At 35.7% G+C, this 18,925-nt stretch overlaps 4 protein-coding genes across 5 annotated transcripts in view; 2 read left to right on the forward strand and 2 right to left on the reverse strand.

Moving 5' to 3' along the window:
• Positions 1-134: 134 nt before the first annotated feature.
• Positions 135-6,651, reverse strand: PIG-L (phosphatidylinositol glycan anchor biosynthesis class L). Its single transcript, XM_076127674.1, has 4 exons — positions 6,206-6,651; positions 5,748-6,038; positions 5,078-5,171; positions 135-4,622 (listed from the first exon to the last, which is right to left on the reverse strand). Exons 1-4 carry the CDS (start codon positions 6,519-6,521, stop codon positions 4,448-4,450), a joined length of 876 nt encoding a protein of 291 aa, XP_075983789.1. The 5' UTR covers positions 6,522-6,651; the 3' UTR covers positions 135-4,447.
• Positions 6,652-6,782: 131 nt separating this feature from the next.
• On the forward strand, positions 6,783-9,023 carry Vps37B (vacuolar protein sorting 37B). The gene is made up of 3 exons (XM_076127520.1): positions 6,783-7,021; positions 7,410-7,581; positions 7,886-9,023. Exons 1-3 carry the CDS (start codon positions 6,902-6,904, stop codon positions 8,242-8,244), a joined length of 651 nt encoding a protein of 216 aa, XP_075983635.1. The 5' UTR covers positions 6,783-6,901; the 3' UTR covers positions 8,245-9,023.
• Positions 9,024-9,735: 712 nt separating this feature from the next.
• On the reverse strand, positions 9,736-15,753 carry LOC142981527 (E3 ubiquitin-protein ligase SIAH1A-like). The gene is made up of 5 exons (XM_076127519.1): positions 15,496-15,753; positions 13,979-14,137; positions 13,471-13,659; positions 12,873-12,920; positions 9,736-12,542 (listed from the first exon to the last, which is right to left on the reverse strand). Exons 1-5 carry the CDS (start codon positions 15,516-15,518, stop codon positions 11,738-11,740), a joined length of 1,224 nt encoding a protein of 407 aa, XP_075983634.1. The 5' UTR covers positions 15,519-15,753; the 3' UTR covers positions 9,736-11,737.
• A 1,533-nt stretch (positions 15,754-17,286) lies between these two features.
• sno (Protein strawberry notch) overlaps positions 17,287-18,925 on the forward strand; it is a 28,251-nt gene continuing 26,612 nt past the window's right edge. For both annotated transcript variants that reach the window (XM_076127323.1, XM_076127325.1), the window contains exon 1: positions 17,287-17,474. In XM_076127323.1, coding sequence (XP_075983438.1) covers positions 17,472-17,474 — 3 coding nt within the window. In that variant the 5' untranslated portion in view covers positions 17,287-17,471. The remainder of the gene's footprint in view (positions 17,475-18,925) is intronic.

Consider the following 18,925-nt stretch of genomic DNA (forward strand, 5'->3'; position numbering starts at 1 on the left):
TCCTGAACGGACCTCTATTTCATTGTTTCGAACCTGAATCAATATTATAATAATGTTATAGAGTATTTGGGTATTTCATAAAGTGGTAATCAAGTACTCAATTGACAATCAGTAGGTAAGTGAAACTCCGTAAATAACTTAAGATCATTTCGATCGTTTATTGGAAATCAAATAAAATACAAAAATGTTCACATTGAAAACGATTAAAGTAAAAAATAAAGTGTCATGTCTGCCGTAGCGTAAGAACCAAATATCACAGGATACACAATACTTTTGACAATATAAAACATTTATGTTGAATTAACAATATTGAAATATCTACATAGAATTATAAATTATTGAGGAACTCGTGGCTAGGTAACAACAACCGCACGTTTTAATCTCTGAGGTTAAGCAACCATTGGCGAGGTTGTCCAGTGGATTGGTGACCATATCATACATAATATTATAATGTAACAGGTCTTAATCGCGATTGAAAATTAAAGGTAGATATTATATGTCCACCTCGTATTCTTAACCTTTAATTTCATTTTATCATACATTCCGAATTCCTCCGTATTTCAAAATTGTTACTCAACAAGAATGCTCTTCATTGGAATGCTAACTGGCGATTCTTATTTTGTTCGATATAAAACAGCATTTGTGACTAAAACCTCGATCAGTTAGCACAACAATAATATTAGTTATAAGGGAAGGTTCATATCTGACCGAACATACGTCGCGTATTATCGGTCGCGCAACGCCAGAAGACAAATGTATAGAAAAACACTCGACAGTTCATACGCAACCGATGATGCGACGGTGCGAAGCCCATACAAATTAAGTTACGCCCGCCGCATCTTCCGTCAGATATGATGACCTTTCCCTAAGTAATCGAGTGTAAAATTCATAATAAAATCCAACTTCAGAAGCGTCAACAGCGAATCTCGACTTAATATAAAACCTACACTATATAACAAACTAGCGTACGATTTACAAACATACATACATACAATGATTCGAGGACGCAGCCAGGCTCTGATTGGGTGACAACAAAGTTACGTAAGTAGTGTTAACTCTTTTCTTTTTTAACCCTTCGACCGCGGTCGGCTTTACTCGACAAATCAGAACATGCTCACGACGTTTTCTTCGGCAAATGTCGACAAAACAATAGCGTCCTGAGCATGTTCTGATTTGTCGAGTAGGTATAGCCGTCCGTGGCGGTCAAAGGGTAAAAGACAACCCCTCATTAAAGAGAGACGAGAAGAAAAAACCAATAATTGCTCTTGGGTCGCGGGGACTTTACAAACATAGAAACAACGGGCACAAAGTACAACGAAACCCGAAACTATTAAACTATTTGTGAATCGCACAATGTGGACACGTCAGGTTTTGTAAAAAAGGAAGAGCTCTTTATTACAGTCCCAATTTAACTGCCAATGAAAGTGATATGGTTTAAAATCAGTACTTATGATTGACTTTTAATGGCACTCATTCCTTCGTCTACCACATTTAGATACACACACACCTGGCTACGGCCTCGGACATACTCTTATTGTGACCATTTCAACATTGTTACTCTAGCATTATCTCTATCAACTTGTATCAACGCATTAGCTTCAAATTGCACATCATTTTACAATAATCTCCAGATAACTGTAGTCTGACAACTTAGTAAAGAACCTTGGAACGAACAATTTATATAAAGTATAATTTTATTGAAATGTTGTATTTCTAAAAAAAAGTATTCTCACTTCAACCGGCCGGTGCTTATGTCTGAGGGTGAATGACGTTGCATGCAAAGCTCTCCACCAGGTTGTCGGACTATAATACGACATAATTTATTCAAGTCTCTGACTTACAACAATACTTTTATTTACCGCAGGATTCAGGAGACGGACAATTATTTCACACAGATATGATTTTTATTAACACGTCTCCTATGTTTGTGTACTATTGTGTAATCATCTTATCGTATGGTTAGTGGTTGGTAGTGTCAAAGTTGTTCAAGCCGCCCGAAAGGCCTTTGTTATGGCTTAACGATATAGAATGACCGCGCCAACGGTTACTTAACCAACAGATCGTTTGCCGACCGGTGAGCGCAACTGGCTTATGGGCGGAACGTGTAATGAAACATAAGTTTTACGTGTGGACGGATTGCAAACGTCACATGAAACGCTCGCAGTGTCGTCCACAAGAATTCACGTTATATTTTTTTTACTTAGCCTGTTTGAGTGTCCCACTGCTGGGCAATACACGGTGGATAACATTACACCATTACCAGGCTGGTGTTGGTCTTCTGCGATAAACCGTATTATAATAAAATCGTCTTCTGAACCTGCCTGTTGTTCATACTTAGCACTATTTTGAACTTTTCCAATGAATTTATGAATTCGAAACTGCGGAAGCAATCGGCAAGTATTTGGCTAAAGGGAGATGCGAATTTATAAAAAAAACTAATTTTAAAAAACATCACAATAGAGAAGATATCTGATCATCATCATGGCTTAGCCTTTCTTCCAAACTATGTTGAAGAACTTCCAGTCTCACCGGATGCAGCTGAATACTTGTGTTTTACATGGAGCGACTGCCTATCTGACCTCCACAACCCAGTTACTTGGATTATAACCCGATACCCTTTGGTAAGACTGGTTGTCAGACTTTCAAGCTTCTGCTTGTTAACGACTGACAGAGATGTTCGAAATTGACAGACGGGGACCCACGTTGTAACGTAAGTAACGTGCCTTCCGAAACACTTCAACATATATTTATATAGGCTTATGCGTCAAGAAAGTCAACCACGGAAATGTATCGAACCTATTGAACATTGTTTACTAATACTATGTTTCAGCGGTCAGCGTAGAGTGCATGATGTGTCATGCGTCAAGCGACACTAGATTGTACACGTGAATTCATAAGCTCATTAACATACTACCACCTCCTTCTTTTCACATTTTTGTCGTAAAAGTTGAGAACACTATACGATGTTAGCGCACTTTACTCGAATAGGAAATGAATTCATGTTCTTATCGGCATTGTTAACGATATAGCGTTAGTTATAACCATTGCGCCACCGTTAAATGATAAACACAAGTGATTCGAATCTTAAAAAATTTGGTTTTTGGGAAATTTCATAACCCTAGAGGATAAATAATCCATTATAGTCTAAAAGACAGTCCTGGAAGGATTCTCTCCCCAGTCTCCATTGCTCTTGTGGGCTATCACGGAATCCCTGTTTTCCTTGCGATTCTCAACTTTTGCGAAAACAAATACTTACACAACAAATAATTTCATTAGGTCATGTCAACTTATGACATAATTTTATATCCCAAACATTTGTATTTACAAATAAATTATTAATTTGTTTATAACATTTACTTTACAGACTAAACTTTCTTTAATGTTAGAAGTGACTGCCTGAGAATCCATAAAATGTTTTTTATACAAAATAAATGAAAATAGCAAATGCTTGTTTTCTTGATGATAAGTTAGACTTTAAAAATTGTACAATTAAATACTGTCTTTTAAAAAGTTTTTACACAGCATTGTGATTTTCTAGCCTATAAACTTTATTTTTTAATATACTTCCTCATTTTCTTAAAAACGTTGTCTGATTTCGTAAATATTTAAACACCTAAATTTAGTTTTGCAGTAGTCTTAGACGCGTTGCTAATATTATAACTAAGTGTTGCAAAATGCTTTTTGTTAATTAACTAGAAAATCACAATACTCATTCACACTCAATACATTATAATAAATTTACCAGATGTACACAATCGACTTTCTTCAATTCTAAAATGTCCACATTACAAAAATTACAGCATACCTACATGTTTATTATCTAAATACTGTCTGCCTTACCCGAAAAACATCGTGTAAGTCTTGATTACAAAGCGTTTTGTTAATTTCAATAAATTTTGAAACTGTATATGAGTCCACAACTTGCATTTGGCCAGGGTGACAGACTCAAGGCCTAAGCCTCCCTCGTTAGGAAGGAGACACTTGCCCAGCAGTGGGGCAGTAACGGGTTAAAGAAATAAGAATGTAAAAAGACAAAACGTTGTAACTAATCAGAGCTTCCATGACGGTTATAAGTAAGACAGTTTATGGGAATTAACGCAAACATGCATTTTACGGCTTGACGTTTCGGCGCAGGTCACTCTGGCCAAGAGGCAGCTTTTTTTTTCTTTTTTTAAATGGCATCTCCCGCACTAAGACTTGCTCTTGTGTCGCGGGGACTTTTACAAACATACAAACAACGGACACAGAGTACAAACAGACCTGAAACAACTATTTGTAGATCACACAAATAATTGTTCCATGAACCACCTCCCGATGCATGGTAGCGGCGTGGCGACCTAAACCACTGCGATACGGAGGTAGCAACAGTTCGTGTTAATTCCCTTATAGTAACAGATAATAAACATGCAACACGACAGTTTAAAAGGTACCTTATAGTCATATGGTCTCAGTCATCGACCTCAAGTTCTAGCTCAATGTCAGCGAGGCTGATTCGTCTGAGCGTGTTGATGACCATGTATCGAGACACGGCGACGTACAAGTAACGGAACCATAGCATTTGAGAGCGGTGGCGTTTCATCGCGCGCACCACTCGGCGACTCTCCGTCCAGCGGAGGAAATATCTGGTGGATAAAAGCTTTGTATAAGTATTGGTTAAATTATCAGGTGTAGGTGTTTTAAGGCCTAGTTAAGGCCTTATTATTTATTTAAACACAATAGCCTTTGCAACAAAATCAAGCAATAAGTAAATCTGAATATTTTATAGCAAATTTTTACAGAATCGTCATTAATTCAATTTAATCAAAATATTTGATTTTTTTATCATTGGACAACTGACACGCGGTCATTTGATCCTAAACTAAGCAGAGCTTCTTATATACTTCTAAATATTATGTAACCACGCATGGAACAGATACTTGTGCTTATCACATAAATATTTGTCCCGAATGGGGTTTGAACCCACCCACTATTGCGGGCAAGGCGACCTTAATTAACGCGCCAAAGATGCATTTAATTAATGAATCATTAGTAGTTAATTGACATTAGCAATGCAGTATTTTAATCAAAATGTCCTTACCTTTTGGAAGACAGTACAAAACTGAGTGGCAGATCTAGAAAGCCCATGTACTTCCTCAATATATTTACAGAGTCTAATGTGTACACTGTACATCCTGAAAACAAAATAAAACACATTTTAGAAGTAAAATAATATTTAAACCATTTGGAGACCCAAAATCAAAATCTAATCATTTATTTATTTAGGTCAAGTGCTGACACTTATGATAGTCAATGATACAGAGAGTGAATTTACCGCCAGTTCGGAAGGTAGGGCCAATGAGAAGAGCTGGCAACAAACTCCTGGCCACTCTTTTTTTTCAAAGCTAGTTTCAAAAACTTAGATTGTGCCCTAAGGGGTTGGCAGAGAACAAAGAATACTACTTGCTTCATTCACATCCATACATCTGAGCATACAGGACTGTAGTTGACAGGGGCTAAGGCGCTGATCTTTTTGCAAGACAGTACCAATATAATATGTGTATGTCTTTCTGGGGTGTTTATTCAGTACTTGTCCATACAGTATTTTTTATCGTCACTCTGTATTCATTTTGTCTACATAATCAAACTTTGAGCATCTCTTTCTCACTTATTGTGACTACATCTTCTTTCAAACCACAACAATCCGTTATAACATTTTTCAAGCTAACATTTAAAGTAATACTGTTGAAATTTATGTTAAATATACTCACTTCTAGGTATTAACTTCTCCACAAACATATAAGCTACAGCATAGAACACCGCAGAGTGGTTCGGATGTGACGAGACTCCTCCACGGTCAAACGTAACTAATGTATCTATATCTAGCGACTCCAAGCGGTGATGAATTATTTTAGCTATTACAGGCACTGGCCAGTGGACCTTAGGGTCATCTTTTAGTCTTGTATCCATTATTATACATATATTCTCGTCCGGAACACCCAACTCGTGACAAGCAGCCCATAGTTCTGTGCGTCGAATGCGGCCTTTACCTTCATAGTTACCTAAAATGTAAAAAAAAGTTGCCTTTAGCATTTTATATAGTAGAACTTTTCGAATTTGTTTATGAAGTAAATAATTTTAATTTGACCTTTTGTATGAGGACAGAAGTCAATTTATCAATAAGAATCAGATTCCAGGAGATTTTTATAGACAATTCCAAAACACGTACCATTAGATAAGCACAGTATGTGTACGTCAGCACCCTGTTCGCACAATCTGAAGATCGTGGGCCCAAAGAACATGCACTCGTCATCCGGGTGGGCCACCACCACTAACACTCTCTTTGCGCCCAAAGCGCCTCTCGTCCGCGTCGGTAGCCGACGGGCATACCGACGATACACCACACAACACACCAACAAATATCCTAACACCCATAAGCTTATATATAACGCGAAATTCCTAAAGTATAACAACGTTTCCGCCACGAACTTCACATAAAAATTGTAGAAAACTTCTATATCATATGGCGAGTTACTTAGTAACATTTCTGACTAGAACTACTGGAACTTTTGGTCGTTACGTTAGATGATAGGTATTATCATGGGTTCTAGATGATTTTAATTAATGAATACCTATTTTAATAAGAATTTTGGAAATTCTAAATTGTACTATCTGGTACCGTCATTTTGACATTTATTGTTGAAACTTGCCATTTGTTAAGTTTATTCATACCGTTCAGAAATTAGGGATTTTTTTTAAAGAGCTACATTCTTGTTTTTGAACGGACTGCCATACTGTCAAATTGAACGTCAAACCGTCAAACGTCATATTTTTATTGTTGTTGGTTTATTTCTATTTCGGACGGAATTCTCAATTTACTTTAATTATTTAGGATTATTCACTGTGTTACTTGGTGTGATTTAAGATGATACAGCCGGACTATCCATCCGCCATGGGCTTGTTAGCTCATTTGAATTCAGACGAGTTGAAAGAGATGCTAAATGACGACACCAAATTCGACACAGTTCTAAAGGATGTAAAACAGGTAATAAGGATGAAATAACTAATATTTTATTGTTAAATTGCTTTATTAGTGTCATATAATATGTATTTTGCGGTTACGTTTTAAAAATTGCAACAATTTAGAGTAAAAAATAGCAAAAATTGCTTCCGTAGAATGAGTCATTGTTGAATCAATTAACTATTGTAGTTACATTGTGTGTCGCTCTACAGCGGGATTGAGTACACTTTTAAGATTGCTAATAGTTTCGTTGCTGAATCTAAAATGTTTTAATTAAAGTACTTGGTGCATCTATTTCTGAGTATTCCTAGATGAATGCTCTAAAACATTAATGTTAAGAAACTTATGTAGTAGGAAGAAGAAACTGTAGATACACCTAGACATTCTAGATTACATACATGTATCTCTTCAGGTCAAAGACTGGGAGACGGAGAGGGAGATGACAATAGCCAGCAACAGATCACTAGCGGAATTCAACTTGAGCAAGGAGCCCGACCTTGAGGAGCTGAAGGCACAGGTCCTGGAGAAGTCAGAGACAGGAGAACAGCTGTGCTCACGCATACAGGAGCTCCTTGAAGAATATAGTAAGTTATGTTTACATAACATTTTATGGATACAGCAATCAAGTGATAGAGATGACTGGAAAATATGACTGATGCCTTTGCCCAGCAGTGAGAGGCTACAGGCAAAATATTTAAATATTTTTTTTATGATAAAAATCATCATCAATAATGTGTGTATTGCATACATTTTAAATGTACTTGTTACATGTTATTCTATATTATCTTACGAGATTTTATATAATGTCTGAAATCAAGTGAAATCTCTTGAACTAGAAGCACTGTTTTTTAAACCTCCTATACAATTAAATTCTTTTGTATTCTACAGAAACGAAATCTGCGGGTATCTCACCGGACACAACTCAAGCCTTACTCCAGACAGCAGCAGCGGAGTCAGAGGAAAAATCAGAGAGTCTCGCACAGGACTTCCTCTCAGGCAAGATACCCGTAGAGAAATTCCTTGAAGAATTTGAACCAGCACGTAAAAACATGCACCTAAGGAAATTCAAAGCGGACAAAATGGCTGAATTACTCAGATCTGGTAATCAATCCTCATTTGGTAATGGATATGCTAAGCCATACCTGCCTTATCCTAACTATGGACCTCCACAAACTGCTCCGAACGTGCCATACCCCATGGGCCCTCTAAACATGCCTATGCCAGGAATGTTTGGTAACCACTTTTGAAGTCTGCGTTCATAGTAAAGAATTATTTTCTTTTCCGAGCAAAATTTTAGAGATTGAAAATATAAGTGAATGTTGTGTTATAGTGACTAGCGCCATCTATTGGCCTCACTTTAAAGTGTCTATGTAATTTTAATATTTTGAAATAAAACAGGATTGTATTTCTCTGACTTTTTGTCAGCAATAATCTGTATCATTATACAAATATTGACAGTTAAAAATACTTGTAGTATGTCACAAAAAAGTACAGTATAGATATAAAGTTGTAGTTTTATCTCAAAATATTAAGGAAAGTTATCCAAACTATAATATAGACTATATTATTATTAATCAAATAGTCATTTTGACCTTATGAATAAAATATTTAGGAGTAACGAGTAGGGGTTTAAACAATTTATAATAATTATGTATTTTTATAATTTAATGTTTAGTAAACTACCAACATTTCTTGTTTAGTCAAACGTCGTCTTAGAACATTTTAAACAATATTTATTCTCAATTTTAAAATTATAAATCACAGTAATAGGTCAATGTTGTAAAGAGCACTTTAAAAATAATAAAAAAAACCTGCACATTCCTGAAATCCTTAAAAATTCATAGACTGCTGTATATCCAAGTCACTGCAATTTTCGAACCTGGCAACACTGTCTATTATGTTATGTCAATTTAAAATATTTTTCATTTAATTAGTTTAAAATAAACTGTCCGCTTGATGTTGGTGCTTAGTAGAGGGAAAATGTGATGTAAACGATATGAATATAATAAAATAATTTTAAATTGATTGTCAGGTGTTTGAATTTTAAGAAATGGCAACAAAGGCTGTGGGGATTCCCTGATACTTGTAGATAATTTTACAGTTCGTGATAAAATCAAGGTTGCCTGTGATCATATCAGTACATTACTATAATGACTGGTTGTCAGACTTTCAAGCTTCTGACTTATCTATATGTAATTTTAGTAATTTTTTCAACCGGAATTCGCATATTGTTAATTAAGTACAAATGTCTTGGCCCCTGCAATACAAGCCACGAGCTTAGTGCAGGGACCGCTGTATACATTACAATGTCTAATTGTAACAACTTTGAAATAAATAAATATGATAGGGAAAGTTTGTAGGGGTTGTAATAAGTGGCGTTCTTTGATCTCTGCTTACCCGTAGCCCGTACCTATACGATAAAAGCGTGATTTAATATATGTATATGATCTTTTCATTTAAAACATTACTGTATGGGTACATGGATGTTTGCATCAAGTCTTTTATTTTTCTTTGATACGAACATACCTTTGATAATGATGCTTTCAACATAATGCAAGTGATTGTTATCTATTAATAGTTGATAAGTTTATAAGATATACAAGAAGAAGATAAGTTCATACTTGTTTGTTTGTTTGTTTGAACGCGCTAATCTCAGGAACTACTGGTCCGATTTGTAAACCTCTTTCAGTGTTACATAGTCCATTTATCGAGGAATGATAGGCTATATATCATCACGCTACGACTAATAAGAGTAGAGTACCAGTGAAAATGTTACAAAAACGGGGAAAATGTTGACCCATTCTCTCTTACGTGACGCAAGCGAAGTTGCGCGGGTCAGCTAGTAGTTGATAAGTTTATAAGATATACAAGAAGAAGATAAGTAATTTATAAATAAAAAAAGAGCACTTCGATTACAATATTTATTGATAAATTCAATACATTTAATAACACAAAATATTATTATCATAAAAAGTAAAACTGCTAAAAATACTTACGATTTGATAATCATTACACTTTTCATTTATATGTCATTGTTGTACAGTAAAATGCAAAATACTTAAGTATTCACAGTTTAAATGACTGTTAGATAACATATCTGCAAATTAAATGAAGGCATTACGCAAAAAAATCCGCAATGTGGTGCAGAAGCGAAGTATTATCAACAAAAACAAATTTTCGGCAAATTAAATTTGTTTCCATCTCATTTCTATCTACGCTACAAGAATATAAGATATTTTTATTAAGTTTATTTATTTATTTAAATAAATATAAGGTATGCTTATCCAATACTGCCTAAACCGTATCATATAGAATAGGAAAAGGTTGTAATCAAAAACTTTCAGTACCTATTTGAGGAAATTTCGACTTTACGAACCATAGTGGGCTCTCAAATATGCACTCGCGTATGTACACGCGTATGTGCTTTAACACGCAACATCCAACGTGGTGCGAGGCAGTGTAATAATCGCCATAAAGAGTTCTTATTTCTTTATTTTCAAGACAACTCCCGCACTAAGAATTGCTCTTGTATCGCGGGTACTTTAACAAAACAAACTAACGGAGACAAAGTTCAATCAGAACCGAAACAATTATTTGTGGATCGCACAAATAATTATCCAGTATGGAAATCGAAACCATGACCTCCCGAGGTAATGGTAGTGGCGTTGCGACCACATTAACTACTGCGCCATAGAGGCCGTCAAAAAGATAAAAGTCTACCTTAACTATATTTATATTCGGGCATGGAGCCCGGCTGTCAATTCACAACTGTTCCATACACTAACCAACAACTGAATTATAAATATTTGAATTATTTATATTTATAAATCATTTGTTGGTTAACTCTCCTGTTCTTGTTATAATAATCCAACGCTTATATCTATTACAATAACACATCTCTCCTCAGGTCTGTCGATATTTATTCCTTATAAACTAATTAATTGCTTCGCCATGATGTCTTACAACAACTTTTAAAATTGTAATGCCAGCGGTAAACCCAGGAACTGGCAACACTTTCCGAAGTGTTAAGTCATACAATAACATTCGTTTTAACGACATCTAGATAATTTCAATTCTAAAACTGTCTATAATAAATTCTTATAGGACTTGCTACACACGGATTCGGTTCGGATATTTATATTTCGGACTCGACTCACTTGTTTTACTTGTACCGGTCGGGTTCATCTACACATATTCGGTTCTGTCGCCCAGCTAGGCTAATTAGTATCAAACCGAATATGTGTGTAGCAAGAGCAAGCCTAACTCACAATAATTGTAAGAAGCCATTAGTTAATTTACGAAGTCGGTGTCGCTATTAAAGACGACGTCCGTAGATAACACATTGATTTGCAATGAAATTAGTTCATGCAAATAACACCTTTACAGGCAAATTGAATTTATAAAAACTAGGTATAGGTATGTTTATGACTAGCAAGCACTAAGGACACTTGATGACAAGGACCTACTACGATTATATGAGAGTGCCTACAGTGACGCATGCATCTGCATAATTATGTAACTTCGATTACAAGTAGGTATGTAATATGTACCTACATTCGAATGCATGTAGATATTAATAAAGTAAGGACCAGTTTCACTTCAGCTTGTGAACAGGTTTAGGATATCCTAATTATTAGATACAAAATCATAGAAAATTTATGAAATAAACCTTGTGGATATTCCATTTGACAAGAAGTGGTGAAACCAGCCATAGGATATCGTTTGTCATATTTAGATGAACTACTGGCGACCTCTTCCGCGGGGTCTAAAGTTGCTCTTAGGCCTGGCACCCAGCTCCTTTGGCTCAAAAGATTTTTTAATAAAAAACTTGAAGGTCATCTGACCATTGCTGTAAAAAGTCGAAGCATGTGAGTGGGGCATTATAGAGCACTTTCCCTCATTAAACACATCGGCTACGGGCTCCACGTATGAACTGCACTGCTCTGTATAAGTATACTTCCTACGACTCTCACTCTTATTGTACACCTGGATTTCGTACGACCACTTGGCCGCGCTCACCGCGGTACCAATAAGTTGAGCTGCCATATAAATCTTACCGTCGCTTACTTTGATGTGGAATAAAAAGTTGTATGTTCCAATGAGAATGAGGTAAGCGGTCTGGATACTGTTAGAGATGTTCAGTAGACGCATTTCAGTGCCGACATCCGCTTCACGAGAGGCAGGGTGTGAGTTATCACAATGTGCAGACAATTGCCTCAACTTGCCACGCCATTGGCACCCTAGAGGACATGTTAATGGTTTGAAAGGGCACTCTTTGGCGTGGTATTCCATCTCTGCCGTTTTAAAGACTAGCGTGCAGCCGTCGTCGGCGTGAGGGCAGGGGACTTTCTTTTCGGCGACGAAGCCCTCTATGGTGAAGTTCCTCATGCTGGTGATCTCATTGCCACATATGCCGCATGGTCTGCGGTACTCCCTGCAGGTCTCGCAGGAGCTGTGACCTTGGTTACACTGGTATATTCGTAGTCCAAACATCCCGTGACACGTGGGGCAGCCGACCTCATCGTCTGTGTTGTTGGTGCGTTGCCTGTGTCAAAAGTCAATGCTGTTATTTATGTAGACAACTTAATTGTTTTTTCATTTTGCCATTTTAAAAGAGCAAGACGTGAGTTTCTTGCCGTTTCACGAGGAACCAGCTTTTCCGAAACGGACAAAAAACACAATATATGACTATTTCAAATACTTTGTACGAAGTTTACGAAATAAAGGATATTTTGAATTTTAATTTTTAAAGTGCAAAAAAAGAGGAAGTTTCCCGGTTTGAGAGAGCGAGGATTCTAATAAAGCATTTTCAATGGTTCTTCAAACCAAAATAGTGAAACTGTTTCAAAAAAGGACAGTAAAATGCAACACATACCTGCTCACCGAGCGATTCCTGGGGTGCGGCGGTGCAGATGGTCGGCTTCTGTGTATCAAACAAGATAATATTACTTTATGAAAAAAACTTAAATAAAAAGAGCGATCTACAACATTGTGAATGATTTTCCTGTTCTTTGTAAGTATTATAAAAGTAGCAGCATGAATTAAATGAGTTACAAATATTCTAGGTGGCTCTGTAATGTTGGACGCTGCTGAGCAAGGGTAGGAGGGGTAAAACCTTGACGGCACCACGCTGGTCTAGTGCTGGTTGGGAATTTTGCTAATTTACTCTACACTTCGTAAGGTATCTATATAACATAGTTCAATTTTCTACGCTCAGTAGTTTCGGCTATGCATTGTGCATTAGTCAGTCACCCAGTAACGAAGTCAAAAAGATTTATACATAGAACAGTTCTGTTTCATACGGTCTTATTGTGGTCATTTCTCCTGGTGGTCTTATTGTGGTCTTCATTTTTGGTCTTATTGTGAACAAAAATGGCCCATAGAGAGAAACTGTGCACTAATTTTTGGTACGGTTTTTGTTTAAATGTTTAGATAAAGGCAAGTTTAGAGGTACTGTTTAGAAAATGTCTTACCCTCCAGCATATCGGCTACTATTGACAAACATGGATTCTTGCGTCTGCGGTCTTGGGTCCATTGAGTTAAAGTGATAGGTCGTGGGAGCGGCAGTTGGCAAGTTAGGGTACAAGCCTGGACTGCTTTCCCTTTGAACCTGCTGCCGGTCAGCCCGCAAGTAATTCGGCGGCTCACGTTCCCGCCCTTGACTGCAAGAAAAGTATTTATGAATTTTACAAAAGCTATTTTATCTATCACACATAAATTATATTAGCGCCAACGTAATTTTAAGATTAAAGCATAGATTTACCATTGAGAGAGCAAGTTGAACCTTATTTTCGCAAACTATCTAGTTAAATTGTACTTCGCTGACGGATATGGCAATTTGGAACAAATAATAATATGGTCCACAGATAAGTATTTCGCGTCTGACTTGTGTCCGTTGTTTGTATTTTTGTTTAAGTACCCGAGAGGAATTCTTAGTTCGAGAGCTGTATATTTAATTATGATATACATGCGGTATAATACCTTGTGGTTTCAACGGCGATGGTAGCAGCATTAGCAGCGATCTGTGCGTGAGTAGCGGTAGCATTCTCTGCCTGTCTCATGTACTGACGACACTTCTCCTCATATTCTCTGCGCTGAGCGTCCAGCATCGCATTCACTTGCTCTTGAGTAAGCTTCGGCCTGAGAACACAACGATACATTAATGTATAATTATTATTTTTTTGTACAAATAAACATTACAATTACAGTGTTCATTAATTGTTGTTTCATGCGCGATAGTGTGTGTGTGTGTGTAAAGGGGGCTAATGTATCGTTGTCAAAACTTTTAAACTCACGCATTGCATGTTTAATGTATAATAGAATACGGGAATTAACGCGAACACGCATTTTACCTTAAAATGCCTAACGTTTGGCTGACTCTCAAAGTCAGCCTGCGACCACGGCGAGTGCAACCTGCGCCGTATTCTATTATACATACTACTCCACACACACGAGGCAACACAGCAATGACTTTTCGAAGTTATGTGTGTATTAGAAATAATTATCACATGCTCCAACGGTGAAGGTAAACATCGTGAGGAAACCTTGCATGCCTAAAAATTTGTTTAAAACATTATTGAGGGCATGCAAAGTCCCCAACCTGCCCTTGGCCAGTGTGGTGGACTCAAGGCCTAACCCTTCCCTCATTACGGGGGGATTAACCCATTAATGTCCCTTGCCCAGCAGTGGGACATTAATGGGTTAAATTTATTATTATTTACTTAACTACCTATTCCTATTATTTATTTTTTTAATTTGTTATTACCACATTTCTAGCAAATATATGATTATGATTATTAAGACTACTAGGTAGGTATATAAAAAAAATTAAAAATCCTAAAGTTAGATAGGTATTACATAAACTATACACTTGAATAATTTGGTAAAATTCTAAATCCAGACATATTATATTTGTTTGATGAGCATGAGTTTAGTTCTAGGCCTTGTTGTCAATGTACCTATAATGTATATAGAATATTAGTTAGTACCTATGTATATAGAAGTATATAAGTATGTTTATCAGTTATTTGGTTACCATAGTACAAGGTTTGCTTAGTTTGGAAACAAATGACTGTGTGTGAGTTTCCAATTATATTATAATTATTTACTATTATTCGTTTTATGAATATTATAAATTGAATTATCAGTGATCATGGATGCGTGTTTGTTTTAATGCAAAACTACTGAATAGATTGTGAACATAATGATAATAGTTGAAGATTATGAGAATGAGTCACAAATGTGTCCTAAAAGTTAATTTAGATTTCATTATACTTAATTTTAACTTTATTTGAATAGAGCTAACATGTGGTCGAGTTTCAGATAGAACAATGAACAATGTAGTTAAAAAGATTTCAATGGAAAAATACAACACAAAGTAATTTTATCAAGCATTATGTGTCATAATTTCTTCGTATTACTTTTAAAAAAGAACTCTTTAACGCTAGATAGTCGCAATCCATAAAAGTAATAGGTAGTACTTAAGTACATATACTCACGGACTAGAATTTTCGTTGCCCATCTTGGATTCACAAATAAACCACAATTAAACTTGTTAAACTGTAATAAGTTTTAGTTGCACTTTCAAGCTTATTGTTGTACCACAAAAGTCGGCTGAATGAACACCGAACGCAATAGCGTCGCTTTTTTATATGCAAGTTAATCTGGGACTTCAAATATGTGCGTCGACTACTTGACTGAACTGGCGATAACAAAAAATCTATTTATAACCATAAAGCACTATACTCTTGCCTTTGCGTCCCGTGCTTATAGACAAACTGACTTTAGTGATGTCATCGTGTTTATCGAGTAAAAAATATTAAACAATAAACATACATAACTACATGCATAATATCACGCCTTTTTCCCATATGGGTATGGCGATATAGTACAGAAAGAATGACACTTAGTACGATCCTTACGAAATTCCCTTGCATTATTGACATCCATACAATGTCACACAGGTCAGGTGCGTAGTACGATGTGATTTGTGCCAAGGGGCGTTCTACGGTCTCTGCCTACGCCGATGAGAAGAAAGCGTGATTTTACTTATGTATATATGTATAGCCTATATAGGTACAAGTAACCAAGTATACTCTATTTTATCTCTTTTATACGAGTAATATTTTTGTTTTCGGTACGACTTTGTTCGACGCCCTTTATAATAACTATTTGATAAAGAGAATAATTAAAATGATTGTTTTAATTTCTCGATATTCACTGATCAACATGAGTTTACATCACTAGAGTGACCACGTATGGAAAATACCCAACCATAGACAAGAATAATTATTTTCTTTTCATTGTGATTTGTTGTTTTAAGCTTAACCAAAGAGTACATAACCCATAAATGATATACAATAATATGAAAATTGTTGATGTTCCAGCATTTTAATTAGAATTTTGCAGGAAGAATAATTACTATTCATATGTATTCGTATTAACTTTAAAAAAAAATACATTGACAGATGATATAGTGCCATAAAGCTAGAAAAATTGCGCTATAAACACATGTCTTCGTTTTCTAATTCTAAAATAGGATAGGTAGATTCTTAAAAGAATAATGAACTGTGTGAGCCCATGATCATTCGAACTGAATAGTTTTAATAATGTAGGTAATTGATTTAAGTTATACATTTTTCTTTGTTCAGGGCAGGGGTTAGCGATATCGCTATACCCGCGCGACCGGGTTTTACTACTTAAGACTGTTGTTGAATAATAAAGTAACAGTAAATTTACAATCGCATCTGTTGACCGTTCTGTACAATCTGCACCGATCCTATCGCGTCTACAGAGTACAGCTACCTACTAGGTTAATTTTGAATACTGAAACCGTGAAAAATGCTTAAATTTAAAACTGCAATTTTGAATTAGTATTGGTGTTGCCATGTCATGAACATGAATTGCACTTTGTCGTGACGAAGAGTACGTATTATTTGTTAGTAAAATGTTTTGTACCTATATCATGTATGAAAAAGTAATTATAACATATTGTTATCTTTTTAAAAAAAAATGTCGTAGTAGAAATTCCATAATTTATACAAGTTGTAGATTGTTGTTTGGATACACATCACAACCGTATAAACGTTGATTCCGAAGACATCTCAATACTACTTATTAAAACTGAAAATAAAATGATTTTATAAATGCATTTTAATGTTTGCTACAGATAGAGTAGAGACGATAGTCAGTATGAAAATCCAAAGGATCGATGAAATCGGAAAACTGTCAAAATGATTTTATAACTTGATAGGTGTATCCGAACACAGAATTCTTTTCTCTTTGCTTTTTTTTAATATGGCGGAAGCAGTGACCGCCGTTCGGACGTCTGCATTTTTTTCCATCACGAAATAAGAAGTTTTCGATAATATTTCTCAAGTGTGTGAAACATTAGTGAATTTGTTGAATTGTGCGTCATTTTATATAATAATTCAGATTCTAAAGTGCTTGAAATCGACCCGTTCATCTAAAAAAAATGGTAATGATAGTTTTTTGTTTTGATACTTTTTTACTAACTTTACTTAGTTGAAAAATGTGTTTTTCTTATTTAACATGTCTAATATCATGAATTCATGTGCAGAAAGACCGTTAATTCTATCCAAATAGAAATGAAGGTCACAAAAACACGATTTTTTCCTATTTTTTCTTTGTTTTCAATTTTTCTAACCAAAAAAAGTGTCAGGAGGTGTTGTCGATCTCACATGTGATATTATTTCAATGTTTGATGATCTGATTTGGTATTTGATTGTGTTCCTGGGGAGTTAATTATTCAAGCTGGGTGTGGCTGTATTGATTTTCTTGGAAGGTTCTAGGTATAGTGTTAGAATACGTCTTGAAGTACTGCACTGTGCCTATGTCTAGCACACTTGTACAATGCGGAGTTAACGCATTGAGATCGATGTTATTATGAGTGTTAGTCCTGAATACCGTCTCATTAGCCTGTTACTGCCTGCTATTCTTATTAGAGAACAAGAAATGTGTAGAATTATGCATTGTAATGTTGTTTTATGAATTTCTTAGAATTGCTCAATACTTGTAGTTACTTATCATGGTGGAAAGTAAAATAGCTATAAAACGTGCATTATAAATTTGTGTTATCAGTTATGTAAGGCTTTTTACTGTATTTTGGTGCTTTTGCCAACTATAGGTAATGTAGATATTGAGTGTGCCAAGACTTTTTGTGTTATTTCTAGTTAGTCACTAATAATTGTCTATGATCAACATTAATGTCCTTTTTGGATAATGTTATGAAGTTTTTGAGTTAGTTTAATATATTTACAGCATTTTAAAAACATCCCTTAATATAAAAAGTTGAAATTATTTGCTAACTAAACTCAATAAATTTTGAATGTTTTTATTATTAGCTGTCATTGGTCTCAACTAGAGACATTGAAAGGAAAAGTGTTAGTAATGATAAAACAATAACTTTTATGGATTATAAGATATTAGATATTAGAAATATAGCTCATTAATATATATATTCGCTTAGCCTTTGTTCCAAACTATGTTGGAGTCGGCTTCCAGTCTCACCGGATGCAGCTGGATACCAGTGTTTTACATGGAGCGACTGCCTATCTGACCTCCACAACCCAATTACTTGGGTATTAACACGATACCCTTCGGTAAGACTGGTTGTCAGACTTTCAAGCTTCTGACTACTGTTAACGACTGTCAAAGATCTTCGAAAATGACAGCCGGGACCCACAATTTAACGTGCCTTCCGAAACACGGAGGAACTCGATATGTATAAGATGGTCACCCATCCACGGAACAACCTCGGCAAGCATAGCTTAACCTCAGAGATCGATCCGTGCGGCTGTTGTAAACTAAGCCACGAGCTCCTCAAATATAGCTCATTAATGTATATATTTTATTTGAACTACATGTCACCATAGACATAATCATTGGTGCAACATAGATAACAAAAAA

The sequence above is a fragment of the Anticarsia gemmatalis genome, chromosome 20 (assembly GCF_050436995.1).
Source record: "Anticarsia gemmatalis isolate Benzon Research Colony breed Stoneville strain chromosome 20, ilAntGemm2 primary, whole genome shotgun sequence".
NCBI classification, from domain to species: domain Eukaryota; kingdom Metazoa; phylum Arthropoda; class Insecta; order Lepidoptera; family Erebidae; genus Anticarsia; species Anticarsia gemmatalis.

Excerpts from the sequence above, each read along its gene's own strand:
- PIG-L (XM_076127674.1), bottom strand. The coding sequence starts at position 6,521 with ATGTTACTAAGTAACTCGCCATATGATATAGAAGTTTTCTACAATTTT. Across the intron at positions 5,172-5,747 it reads GGAGAAGTTAATACCTAGAA|GATGTACAGTGTACACATTA; the intron begins GTGAGTATATTT and ends TTTTGTTTTCAG. Across the intron at positions 4,623-5,077 it reads TTTGTACTGTCTTCCAAAAG|ATATTTCCTCCGCTGGACGG; the intron begins GTAAGGACATTT and ends TTTATCCACCAG.
- Vps37B (XM_076127520.1), top strand. The coding sequence starts at position 6,902 with ATGATACAGCCGGACTATCCATCCGCCATGGGCTTGTTAGCTCATTTG. Across the intron at positions 7,022-7,409 it reads TTCTAAAGGATGTAAAACAG|GTCAAAGACTGGGAGACGGA; the intron begins GTAATAAGGATG and ends GTATCTCTTCAG. Across the intron at positions 7,582-7,885 it reads GGAGCTCCTTGAAGAATATA|AAACGAAATCTGCGGGTATC; the intron begins GTAAGTTATGTT and ends TGTATTCTACAG.
- LOC142981527 (XM_076127519.1), bottom strand. The coding sequence starts at position 15,518 with ATGGGCAACGAAAATTCTAGTCC. Across the intron at positions 12,921-13,470 it reads AGTAGCCGATATGCTGGAGG|AAGCCGACCATCTGCACCGC; the intron begins GTAAGACATTTT and ends TTTGATACACAG. Across the intron at positions 12,543-12,872 it reads AGGAATCGCTCGGTGAGCAG|GCAACGCACCAACAACACAG; the intron begins GTATGTGTTGCA and ends CTTTTGACACAG.